We start from the raw sequence: 13734 nt of genomic DNA on the forward strand, positions 1-13734 counted from the left end.
GTTGGACTCGATGGCCTTGTAGGCCCCTTCCAACTCTGCTATTCTATGTTTTGGATCTCACCTCCCATAAACTCCTGCCAGCATGGCCAATTGTCAGGCACGCTAGGATTTGAAATCCAAAACATTGGGGGTTGTCAACCACCTGCCCATCTCTGATAGAAGTCACACTTATTGGGGTGTATTTTTGTTGCGCAAAAAAGGCTGGGAGGGGGCGAGGGACGCAGACATCGTCGTGAAAGAGAACCGCGAAAGTCCATGAGTGCCCAGTGATAAGCGTGCAATAAAACGCTCGTCTGATGGAACTCTTAGATGGAAATTATTCCCTGATTAGAATTTGGGCAGGGGTTCCTGGTTAAATGACCAGAAGAGCTGGGAGAGAGAAGTCTTTTGACTAGATAGGTTTTGTAGGGTGACCCTATGAAAAGGAGGACCGGGCTCCTGAATCTTTAACAGTTGCATAGAAAAGGGAATTTCAGCAGGTGTCATTTGTAGGCATGTCGCACCTGGTGAAATTCCCTCTTCATCACAACAATTAAAGCTGCAGGAGCTATACTAGAGTGGCCAGATTTAAAAGAGGGCAGGGCACCTGCAGCTTTAACTGTGGTGATGAAGAGGAAATTTCATCAGGTTCTCTGTATATACAAATGACGCTTGCTGAAATTCCCTTTTCAATACAACTGTTAAAGATACAGGAGCCCAGTCCTCCTTTTCATAGGGTCACCCTAGGTTTTGTGGATCAGCATGGGAGCTTCACTTGTTTTGCATTTTTTGGTTGTGATCCCCTGACACTGCCACATTTTAACATAAGCAAAACCAGATATTTATAATCTGAAAACCAAAGAAGTGACCTCACACAGAAAAAAACAAAATAACCACTGAATTAAAAGTGATTTCTCATGGCTTGTTACGCAAAGCAAGAATGTTTTGAAACACACCATTACTGCAATCTGAAAAACAAGACGTTGTGTAAAATCTTGCAAAATACATGCCTGTTTTTCCCATCACATTGCACAAAATCAGTCCTGTTAATTAAGTGAACTACTCTTGCAAGTACTTTTAGCTGGACCAACGCTCCTTTCTAAAATATCAAAAGTAAAAGTTACAGTTTCGGCTTAGGAGCAAGCTGAAAAGAAATGGACTCTCCATGACTACGCTGATGCTTCACAAGTGGAGCTCTGTGGCTTCTTAAAACAAAGAAAGAGAAAGTAGGAGCAGAACATGGCTGTGTGATACAGACTATGAGGAAAAGAAGAGGCTGGCTCTGGTGTCATAAAATACGAAAGGAGGTTTTCTTCATTTTCCTTATCCAAAATGAAAAAATATATATCCAAAAAACGTTCAACTAAACTTGTACAAACGCTCAACGTTTCCGACCTGGAGATCCTTCGTCAGGAGCTGTACAACAAAATGACTTCCTCTTTGAAGCAGTTATCAATTTAAAACCTTTTAGGTATTTTTTAAGGACCGTAGTCGTATTCGTTCTGCCTTTGTTGGCAGCCAAACAGTTCTGTATAATGAATAGAATCATAGAATCATAGAAAAGCAGAGTTGGAAGGGGCCTACAAGGCCATCGAGTCCAACCCCCTGCTCAATGCAGGAATACTTGGACACACATGGAGGGCGATAGAATCATATCATAGAATCATATCATAGAATAGCAGAGTTGGAAGGGGCCTATAAGGCCATCGAGTCCAACACCCTGCTCAATGCAGGAATCCGCCCTAAAGCATCCCTGACAGATGGTTGTCCAGCTGCCTCTTGAAGGCCTCTAGTGTGGGAGAGCCCACAACCTCCCTAGGTCACTGGTTCCATTGTCGTACTGCTCTAACAGTCAGGAAGTTTTTCTTGATGTCCAGCCAGAATCTGGCTTCCTTTAACTTGAGCCCGTTATTCCGTGTCCTGCACTCTGGGAGGATTGAGAACACAACTAGAGTCCTTAAAAAATACCTAAAAGGTTTTAAACAGTCCCCCCTAAACACAACCAAATGACAGAAGGTTTCTGTAAATCAGGGGTGCAGAACTTCAGGCCTGGGGACCGAATCCACCCCACCCCCTTTCCCACACACATTTCCCCAGCTTCCCCCCCCCCTTTTAAAAGTCTGAAATGCCTCTAAGGCTTAGTTATTTTCAACAAGAGCTTTAAGCTAAAGTATGCTGGGATTTGGTTAGCTTGCCCCTTTGGACTTTGATTGTGCCAACCAATGGAATTTGGCACCCAAGTGCTTCTCTGAAATGGCCTTCAGGCAAAGAGGTTCTGAAAGAGTTTCCTCTGGCTGCAAAGTGAGGTCAGGAATATGCAAAACCTCACTGCCGATTTTTTAAAAACCAACAAATTCAAAAATCTCCAAGGACTCACTAGAACATGAATGGCATTTGGATAGCCAGAGGGAACGTACAATCATATCTGACCACCCAAACGAGGTCAGTAAGTCTATGCAAAATGTTTGTGGCATTCATTGAAGCTGGTGATGCAGAGAAGAAGGCCTCAGAGCTCCGATAGGGTCTCCTGTTTGGGTTGAGCTGCGTGTGGCTGTTATTCTTCTTCGACAGACATCAAAGCTGCAGTAGAATAGGAGGACGGAAAGTACTCCGAGTGGACTTGGGGCGGAGGTACCACTGCCTGGGGCCGAGAGTTGGGTTTTGGTTTTGGGCTGCCAGGGCTGTTTGCCCGCTAGGATTTCGAAAGAAAAGAGAAAAGAAATGTAAGCACCTTCTCATGTCTCCACTCAGCAAACTCATTTCGAAACAGGAACACCGCATAGCCTGGACGACACTCTGAGCAGAAACATCCTAGCAGCTGTCTCTACAACCTATTTACCCCAAGGTGGCTGTGCAGTGGCGCTACGTTGGTTATACGATGCACCTGCCAACTCACAGCCATTGTGGGGCTTTTCTGCGAAAGTGAGCCTTAAATGATTCACAGACTTACCACGACGTTTTGCTTTCCTCTGACGTAACCAACATATTTCCACTATCTTTCGGGCACCAGGCAGTTAACAACATAGGCTGAGTTTTAACTGACCCCAGAATAGTTTGCTTTAAATGGATATTTTTGTTTTTATGTTTTTGATGGTTTAAAATTTTTATATGTGTTTTTAAGAGCCTCATGTGGCGCAGAGTGGTAAGCAGCAGTTACTGCAGCTGAAATTCTCCACATGGCCTGAGTTCGATCCCAGCAGAAGCTGGTTCTCAGGCAGCCGGCTCAGGTCGACTCAGCCTTCCATCCTTCCAAGGTCGGTAAAATGAATACCCAGCTAGCTGGGGGAAAGGGAATAACGGCCGGGGAAGGCAACAGCAAACCACCCCGCTATAAGGCCTGCCAAGAGAAAACGTCAGCGAAAGGAGTCAGTAATGATTCAAGTGCTTGCACGAGAGGTTCCTTTCCCTTTCCTTTTTAATGTCCACTGTTTTTAACTGTTGCAAACTGTGGCGTTACACCCCACAAGTCAGTTCCCAAATGTATGTCTGCAGTTTGTAAGTCTGTGGTGAGTTTAGAATGTTGGCCTGAGTAAGTAGAGTTAGAATGTCTGGGGAGAAAGAAGAGTGATATATAAGAGAATGACTGAGGGGATTGTGAGGGACTTGTTAGGTACTCTTAGAGTCTTTAGTGCTCTCTGTGTTTAGAGTACTTAAGTTCTGGGAAATTTGAGAGTCAGTGTAGAGATTGGTGTCTTTGGAGTGTAGTGTGTACATAGTTGATGTATATTAATCAATACTGATAATAAAGAAAGCTCAAGATTGATTGTGTGAGAAAAAGGAAAGCGCGTATGTGAATGGGTGAAAGGATTGGATGAAAGGTTTCAAAAAGGTTTTAAATGTTTTATTTGAAACAAAGCTTGTGAACTTTTTAAAAATAAATTTTAATTATTTTGTTTTTAACTACCACAAAAATCCCACGTGTCTGTTTGGCATTTAACATCTGAAGTTTACTCATTTAACACCCACTCTGACAATCATTCACCTCAGCACATACAATTCACAGTGTTTTATTTTATATATTAAAATCCTTCTCCATTTAACCCCTTTCTCCACATAGTTTGGAGGAAGGTGGTTTTTATCCCTTGCCTCAGGCGAATCAAGCGGTGGTGCTTGGCTTGAGCAGGGAGTAGCCGCGGCCGGGTCTGTTGTTCAGAGCCTGCGTCGTGGCACAAACCACCCAGAGAACTTCAGCTGTGGGGCAGTATATAAATGATGATAATAATAATAATAATAATAATAATAATAATAATGATGATCAAGACCCATGCTAGGTTGCCTGGAGCGCGGAAGACGGGGTGGACAGTAGGGGGACTGTTTCACAAACCCAATGGCCACCAGAAAGCCCACGCTCCCTCCGGTCATGGGGATTGACTGTTCCTACTCCACAGCTGCGACGCTACAGCATTTCTAAGGAATGCACGGTCAAAGCACTGCTGTAAAGACACCCTGCTAGATACTCATAGTTAACTCAATTCCCTGAGTGTGGAACTTTAACTTAGTTACGTAGCCAAAATGGCACCATCCATATACAAGGGGGGGTGGAGAGAAAGAAAGAGAGAGAGAGCAGCAACAGCTTAATGGAATGCCAAGGGGTGGGGTGACCATATGAAAAGGAGGACAGTGCCTGCAACAAGCCTTTAGTTCATTTTGTTCAACGGCTAATGTTTGCAGGGTAATTATAGGGTGACCATATGAAAACAAGGACAGGGCTCCTGTATCTTTAACAGTTGTATTGAAAAGGGAATTTCAGTAGGTGTCATTTGTATATGTGGGGAACCTGGTGAAATTCCCCCTTCATCACAGCAGTTAAAGCTGCAGGTGCCCTGCCCTCTTTTGAATCTCGTCACAGTACAGCTGTGGCTTTAACTGTTGTGATGGAGAGGAAATTTCACCAGGTGCGACATGCATGCAAATGACACCTGCTGAAATTCCCTTTTCTATGCAACCGTTAAAGATACAGGAGCCCTGTCCTCCTTTTCATATGGTCACCCTATCTAACAGTTGCATAGAAAAGGGAATTTCAGCAGGTGTCATTTGTATGCATGTTGCACCTGGTGAAATTCCCTCTTCATCACAACAGTTAAAGCTGTAGGAGCTATACTGCAGCTATACTGTGACCAGATTTAAAAGAGGGCAGGGCACATGCAGCTTTAACTGTTGTGATGAAGAGGGAATTTCACCAGGTTCTCCATATATACAAAGGACACCTGCTGAAATTCCCTTTTCATCACAACTGTTAAAGACACAGGAGCCCAGTCCTCCTTTTCATAGGGTCACCCTACCCCAGGGAAGCCCATTTACTCCCCCAGTATGGCTGGCAAATGACTCACCTGCAAGGGGTGGCATTTCATAGAAGTCAACGGAGAGTCTTGCATGAAGTTGAGCATTGACACCTGGGCAGAACAGTCCCTTATGGGCTGTGGAGGAAAGAAAGAATCAAGATTAATCTTGAGGCTCAAGGATTTACAGTTCCTTTCCCACCCCCTTCCTTATGCACCCCAGTTCCTCCCAGACCTCTTAAAGCTGCCAGGTGACCAGAGAAAAAGTCTTCATCTACTCCTGTGCTTTTCAGAGCACTGTGATCTACAGGGAGTCAGGAGGTGGAGATTTTTCACTGCATGGAGCTGAAAGGTTGTAAAAACTTTTGGCTGTACTCCATAAAGTAGGGTGACCGTATGAAAAGGAGGACCGGGCTCCTGTATCTTTAACAGTTGCATTGAAAAGGGAATTTAAGCTGGTGTCATTTGTATATATGGGGAACCTGGTGAAATTCCCTCTTCATCACAACAGTTAAAGTGCAGGAGCTATACTAGAGTGACCAGATTTAAAAGAGGGCAGGGCACCTGCAGCTTAAGTGTTGTGATGAAGAGGAAATTTCACCAGGTTCTCCATATATACAAATGACACCTGCTGAAATTCCCTTTTCAATACAACTGTTAAAGATACAGGAGCCCTGTCCTCCTTTCCATAGGGTCACCCTACCATAAAGCCATGATCCTACAGACCCATCTCTTGCTTTGCTGAGTGTAATGGCACGCCTTAGCTCTCCTTGCAGCTGGCAGCCATGAGAATAAGTCTTTGTTTATTAATTAATTAATTAATTACGTTTCTATACCGCCCAATAGCCGGAGCTCTCTGGGCGGTTCACAAAAATTAAAAACATTTTTAACAGCATTTTAACAGCATTTAACAACGTTAAGTTTGTTTTTAATGGACCCCACAATTGTTGTTTTAAAATGGATACTGTTGTTTTTATACTGTTTTTGTGTGTGTGTGTGTGTGTGTGTGTGTGTGTGTGTGTGTGTTTAAATTGTATACTTTTAATGTTTACTATTTTTAAATGTTGTAAACCACCCAGAGAGCTTCGGCTGTGGGGCGGTATATAAATGTAATTAAATAAATAAATAAATAAATAAAACATTCAAAGTATAAAACAACAGTATAAAACCATACTATAAAATACAATATAAAAGCTCAGCCAGATAAAAGCAGCAGCAATGCAAAATTACAAATTTAAAACACCAAGTTAAAATTTATTTATAGACTGTTAAAATGCTGGGAGAATAAAAAGGTGTGTTAATACACACCCACACCCACACCCACACCCACTTACTCCATTTGCCTTGTATCTGCATTCTCCAATCCTGTAATTGTTCTTTTTGCGACAGTGGGTTTCTTTGATGGTGAAGTTCATGCTGAAATGAACACCCCAGCCAAACCTCTTTGGAATAGGGGTAAAAAAAAAAAGGGGGGAGAGATTATTAGTAGTATACGTGGCACTTTACTATGACGTAAACAAAAATGATTCTTTATTCCAATGAGTTTACAATCCACATTTTGGCCCTGGGCGACGGAGAGTAAGAAAGGGGAAGGGGAAGAGGAACAGACGTAACAGGGTGAAGCCAGAGATTTAGGTAATGTTAGATCCTGGACTTTGAAGGTTGGCCCTACGATGAAGCAGGGTGAAGTCCTGCCTCAGGTGATGGTGTGAGAGGAGTAGTGAATTGTGCTGCTCTTCACCACCCCTGCCAGGAGGTCCTGCTGCTGCCTCTTCCAGTAAGTTCTCGAGATAGTCCTGTCCTGTCAGCCATTTCCCCACGGGTTCCCCCCTCCCACGCCTGGCTCTGAGGAAACCTAACTCCAAATATCGATGTAAGATTCTCTTGAGAAAAGAGAAAGGGGTCTGGAAACAAAGCCCTATGAAGTTAGACTGAAAGAACTGGGCCTGTTTAGCCTGGAGAAGAGAAGATTGAGGGGAGACATGATAGCACTCTTCAAGGACTTGAAAGGTTGTCACACAGAGGAGGGCCAGGATCTCTTCTCGATCCTCCCAGAGTGCAGGACACGGAATAACGGGCTCAAGTTAAAGGAAGCCGGATTCCGGCTGGACATCAGGAAAAACTTCCTGACTGTTAGAGCAGTACGACAATGGAATCAATTACCTAGGGAGGTTGTGGGCTCTCCCACACTAGAGACCTTCAAGAGGCAGCTGGACAACCATCTGTCAGGGATGCTTTAGGGTGGATTCCTGCATTGAGCAGAGGGTTGGACTCGATGGCCTTGTAGGCCCCTTCCAACTCTGCTTTTCTATGATTCTATGAAATTCAGTCACGGACGCTCCACATTGTGGTTCAGGTGCCAGTTAAAGACATTTATTTGTACAAGCTTTAGAGGTATAGCCAAGCCTTTGCTCTGTTTCCTGATATGTATTTATTTATTTATTTATTTATTTAATTACATTTATATACCGCCCCCAGCCGAAGCTCTCTGGGCGGTTTACAACATTTTAAAATAGTAAACATTAAAAGTATACAATTTAAAAACACACACACACGATATGTAGTCATGATTTTATTGTATTTCATTGTGTAGTGGTAATTTTAGATTATGATTCTAACAGTGTTCATTTGTTGCATTGATTTTATAGGAGTTGTTCGCTGGGATCCTTGCAAGGAAGGGCAATGCAGACATATAAACTAGAAAATAAATAAATAAATGGATAATATTATTATTTGCAGAGCACGCCAAACAGATATAGTGCTTTGTAGAGCAACATTCGCACAGAGAAGAGGAGGCATCACTGTGAACATACAATCTAAAATCTTCCTTTCCAGTCTTTTTGAAGAGAATGCAAAAAGAATAGAGAGGAGAATTTGCTCTCTTTTATGTACAAGAGGAACGAGAACAAGATTTCCCCCCTAACCAGGCCCCATCAGGTCTCCTTCATAATCATCCAGGAATCGTTTGGCAACCTAGAAAGTGTGACCTCATGAGTATCTATTGGGCCAATAAAACGAAAAGTACATATTTTTCTACAGTGTTGTAAAGCAAAGCAATAGCAACCTTACACGAAAAGCGGAGTTCATGCCAGTGCTGTGAAAAAGCAACCACAGGAAAGGGTCATATTATGGCACGTTAAAAACTAACAGATTTATTACGACCAGCTTTCGTGGCCTAGAAAATCCTCCTTCTTGTTTTTGCTTCAACAATGTTAACACACACACACACCTCCGGAAGTTCTTAAAAACCCAAGCCACTTAGTGGTGCATATGGCTTCATCTAGACCGGTGGTTCTCAACCTTCCTAATGCCGCGACCCTTTAATACAGTTCCTCATGTTGTGGTGAGCCCCAACCATAAAATTATTTTCGTTGCTACTTCATAACTGTAATTTTGCTACTGTTATGAATCGTAATGTAAATATCTGAAATGCAGGATGTATTTTCATTGTTACAAATTGAACATAATTAAAGCATAGTGATCACAAAAACAATATGTAATTATATATTGTGAAATATTTATTTCTAATTACATATGTGTTTTCCGATGGTCTTAGGCAACCCCTGTGAAAGGGTCGTTCGACCCCCAAAGGGGTCGCAACCCACAGGTTGAGAACCGCTGATCTAGAGTATTGCGTCCAGTTCTGGGCTCCACAATTCAAGAAGGACACAGACAAGCTGGAGCGTGTTCAGAGGAGGGCAACCAGGATGATCAGGGGTCTGGAAACAAAGCCCTATGAAGAGAGACTGAAAGAACTGGGCAGGTTTAGCCTGGAGAAGAGAAGATTGAAGGGAGACATCATAGCACTCTTCAAGTACTTAAAAGGTTGTCACACAGAGGAGGGCCAGGATCTCTTCTCGATTCTCCCAGAGTGCAGGACACAATAACGGGCTCAAGTTAAAGGAACCCAGATTCCAGCTGGACATCAGGAAAAACTTCCTGACTGTTAGAGCAGTATGACAATGGAATCAGTTACCTAGGGAGGTTGTGGGCTCTCCCACACTAGAGGCCTTCAAGAGGCAGCTGGACAACCCTCTGTCAGGGATGCTTTAGGGTGGATTCCTGCATTGAGCAGGGGGTTGGACTCAATGGCCTTGTAGGCCCCTTCCAACTCTGCTATTCTATGCTATGATTCTATGGCTTTCTGTGGGAGCAGGGATTATCCTGATGCATCTCTGCCTATTGCCTTTGGCCCAACATTGCTACAGCCCTCAGCTCCCCAAAAGTTTTCTGGGGACTGCCTTGAGGGTGCCGCATTGGTGCTGTGCTCCCCCTAAACCCTGCAGTTTCCTTCCTGTGGGGTTGTGCTTGCTAATCCCCACACCAAGGAGGGAGCGTGGGGCTTCTGGCGGTCATCTGGGTACTGCCGCTGGGTTCCCCCCCCAGATTGGCTACAGAGCGAGGTCAGACGGCAGAAGAGCTGCGATGACTTTGCTCAAGCAGGAAAAGTTGGGTTAAGTCTCCGACTTTTCAGCTGCAGATCTTCGGAACTTCGCCCTGGGGTTGCGCCGAATCGGCAGCAGCGTCATATAACCCACGCGGCACGGATTCAGAGCCACCCCGGAGCAAAGGCAATGTATAGACAGCCCCCCTGCGGCTCCTTCCCAGACTTTGCCCATCGCTTCTTTCTCTCTGCATCCCTGGAAGTCCCTCCCTGAAAACATAGGTGTTGCCTACCACATTTCCCTCTGCCTTAAAACCCATCACTTAGATGTTGGCTAGACTGGGCCAAGAGGTTTTGGTGTCTAAATGGTGCCCCCCTTCCTGCTAGGACCAACACTTCAAAAGGTTTTGCTGCACCATTCAGACACCTATTTCCTGCCTCTATGTGTTACCCTCAAACCCACCCACCCCACACACACCCAGAGCCTGGGCTAAGCCTACATTTGGGTAACTGCAGGCTAACCTATCCTTCCCTCGGGGCTGTCTATACGCAGGGAGAGCCCCACAACGGCTGTTGGATCTGCGCCACGTTGGTTAGATGATGCAAGCGCAGGTTAGCAGCCACTGCAGGGCTTCCCTGAGATGCTGTACTTTGAAAGAATTGGGGATTTACCCCGACTTTTTCAAATGGAGAGGCATCAACACAGCGCTTCTGCTGTGTAACGATGGTCTGGGGCCAATCCACGGTCAACCAGGAAGAGGGCAGAGGTGGCTCTGGGACCCGGATCACCACTCAGAAACCCCGCGCTCCCTCCTTGGTGTCAGGATTACCCAACGCTGCCCTGGGAGGTGGAAAGCGCAGGGTTGAAGAGGGAGGCGGGTCCAACCCACCGCCATGAAGGCAGACTCCTTGCTACCTCTCTGTCGTCTTCCACAGTAAACCACTCCAGATAGGGATTTCTCTTTCTTGGTTCACAAATTATTATTATTATTATTATTATTATTATTATTATTATTATTATTATTATTATTCCACCCCATAGTGGAAGCTCTCTGGGCGGTTTACAAAGATTAATTATTATTATTATTATTATTATTATTATTATTATTATTATTATTATTATTATTATTATTTTATATAGCACCATCAATGTACATGGTGCTGTACAGAGTAAAACAGTAAATAGCAAGACCCTGCCGCATAGGCTTACAATCTAATAAGACTAACAATGCAATCGTATGCACGTCTACTCAGAAATAAACCCCATTGAGTTCAAGAAGTTTTACTTCCAGGTAAGTGCAGACTAAATATATGAACGGAAACTGAGCCCCAAACCAGGTAGGGACTAAGCAGTATAGGACTTGCCCTACTATTTTCACTTATGTGGGGAAAAAAGAGGTAGTGAAACAAGTAGATAGGTTTGTTTGTTTAGGTTGGGAGAGTGGCTTCAGTTGTTTAGGTGTTGGGACTGAATTATTTGTTGTATTTGCATTGAATTTGAATCAGTGATGAACAAACATGATTACCAAGAATGAAAGAGCCATCAGCTAGTTTATCACATTAGGCAACACTAGGAATTACAGCACAACACTCTGCGCATGTTGAAACAGCATTTATTCACGCATAACTAGCTAAGTCTAGAGGAAAAGCACACTAAGGACCAGCATCCTAGAAGAAAAGAGTCAGTTCTGAACAGGTCTTTTCGCTTTGTCCCACCATCTTCCAGGGAGATGGAACACTACACCAAACTACATTACTAGCGTAGTTGTCCCCGATTCTCCCTTTCTTATTCCTCTGTCAGAAAAACAGGCTTGTACTTCTCATCAAAAAGTTTCTCATTGGCTTCCGAGTGCAAGTTCCGAGTGAACATTTAAAAACCAATATACAACCATAAAAAGCATAAAAATGGACTACATATCCACTATCCAGGGGTCAGTTAAAAAAACAACAACACCAAAGTCCTCAACATATGCTGTTAAATGCCTGGGAGAAGAGAAAAGCCTGGCGCCAAAAAGATTAACCATGTTGGCGCCAGGCGAGCCTCGTTGGGGAGATCGTTCCCTAATTGGGGGGGCCACCACTGAAAAGGCCCTCTCCCTTGTTGCCATCCTCCGAGCTTCCCTCGGAGTCGGCACTTGGAGGAGGACCTTAGATGTTGAGCATAGCGTACAGGTAGGTTGATGTCAGGAAAGGCGTATTTCAATGGGGGTGTGCACAGGCAAATGTTCCAGGACATTGTGCCATTTTGTGCCTTCTCCAGTGGTGCAAGCAAGTCCCAGGGGTTCAGGGATATTTTTTTTTGGAATGAGGCTTCTGGCATTTTTTGTAGCACACATATAGAAAGGGTTGGGTCCAAATTTACATGGGATCAGCTATGCCGTCGGAAATAGACTTCCCACCTTCTCCTTTCTTCAACAGTCCTTCCAGCCCCCTGAAAATACTACAGAAAACCAGGGCCGGATCTACACTACTGCTTTAAAGCGCTTTATAACAGTTTTATAGCGCTTTAAAGCAGTTAAAGCGCTTTATAACTGTTATAAAGCACTTTAAAGCAGTAGTGTAGATCCGGCCCAGGAGATCCTGCTATATGGGATGAACAGTGGAAAGGGGAGGGCAGACTTTGAGGAGAAGGACCTTCCTCTCGCAGAAGGCAGATCCTGGATCCATCACAAAATTTTTAGAGCGGTAATCACCAGTTACCGCAAAACAAAAGTATCTTGTAGTACTTTAAAGACTCACATGTTCGTTATGGCATAAACTACAGTCTATCAGGACATTTCTACACCTGCATTTCCCCCCAGGATCATCCCTGTGCATCCAAATGACACACAGGGGATCCCTGGAGCAGGCAGGGACGACCCCTCCATTTGCCTGGGATAATCCTTAGGTGTAAGGGCCTCAGATGCATGAAGAGTTTGCCTGAGTTACAAATATATGGAGACCTACGTGGTTGGATGGGGGGATTGTAAACCGTGAAGTCAGAGGGGAAATGAAATGCAGAAAACGCGGACAGTGATGATTACCTTATATACATATACACAGGTTGAGATTCACAGCATGGACTCTCCAACAGGTACAGCTCCCCCAGGAGATGTCTAGCGGGTCCTGGTACTCTAGTGATGCTACAAGTGCTACAACTCAGCTCTCCCATCTCCACCCCGCTCTTGTCTGGGGGTGCTTCCAGACGAGGTTTTCACTGTGCAATCGCACTGCCTCGCTCATGGAATTTGACAGGAGGGGTCCACACATCACCGTCTTCCGTTTCTAAACCTCCCAGGTTTGCCCACTGCTTCTGCCATCTTTTTTTTTTCTTATGAGAAAGAAGTTGGTTAAGGAGGGAAAGACAGAATAACTCAGTGTTTTTTGACTGGGAGCTCTTGCTAGGTTTTCAGCAGCAACTTCCCAAAGCTGCTTGCATTTTCCCAGATACCAAATTAACCCTTAGGGGAGGGGCAGAATGGCGGGGGGGGGGGGGAGAGAGAGAGAGAGGCATCCTTGATATTTGCTGACCATGTAAGAGCCACTAGCCGAACACAAGATCCACTAGACTAAACTTGGGCCATAGCTAGACCTAAGGTTTATCCCAGGATCATCCCTGTCTGAGCGCTGGATGCCCTGTGTGGCACTTAGATGAACAGGTTTGACCCCAGGACAATCCTGGGATAAACATTAGCTCTAGCTATGGCCTTGATCAGCCAATTTGGGCTCCCCACAAAATCCCAAATCTTTTACAATGAGATATCATGAAGCTGTAACAGATCCCTGAAAGGTCATTTAGAGCCACCAATATTTACCGTTTTGTAGGTGTTTCTGAGTTTCAGGAGCTTGAAGACAGCCTGTCCTTCAGTTTCTTGGTTGTACTCGTCGACTGCCATCCGGGCTACATCGCGGGGCAGGAGGGCTGGGGGAGCTTCCAGGCTTTGAGAAGTTGCCCCCACAAATGTCACCAACACTACACCCAAGAGGAACAGCTCCATGGCTAATCCGCTCCACCGTCTGAGCAAGAAAACTCTGTTGTAGCTCTTTATTCACCGGACAGAAAGCCAGCTGAGCTCAGCCGTTGGGAGTCCTTGAACTTGCTCAACTTGCCAA

General features: G+C 44.6%; 1 protein-coding gene across 1 annotated transcript; it reads right to left on the reverse strand.

The window, feature by feature from the left end:
• Positions 1-2134: 2134 nt before the first annotated feature.
• On the reverse strand, positions 2135-13734 carry LOC134408117 (cathelicidin-2-like). Its single transcript, XM_063140629.1, has 4 exons — positions 13437-13734; positions 6593-6700; positions 5310-5396; positions 2135-2671 (listed from the first exon to the last, which is right to left on the reverse strand). The coding sequence occupies exons 1-4, from the start codon at positions 13617-13619 to the stop codon at positions 2534-2536; spliced, it is 516 nt and encodes a 171-aa protein (XP_062996699.1). The 5' UTR covers positions 13620-13734; the 3' UTR covers positions 2135-2533.

This window comes from Elgaria multicarinata, chromosome 1 (assembly GCF_023053635.1).
Source record: "Elgaria multicarinata webbii isolate HBS135686 ecotype San Diego chromosome 1, rElgMul1.1.pri, whole genome shotgun sequence".
Lineage (NCBI taxonomy): Eukaryota > Metazoa > Chordata > Lepidosauria > Squamata > Anguidae > Elgaria > Elgaria multicarinata.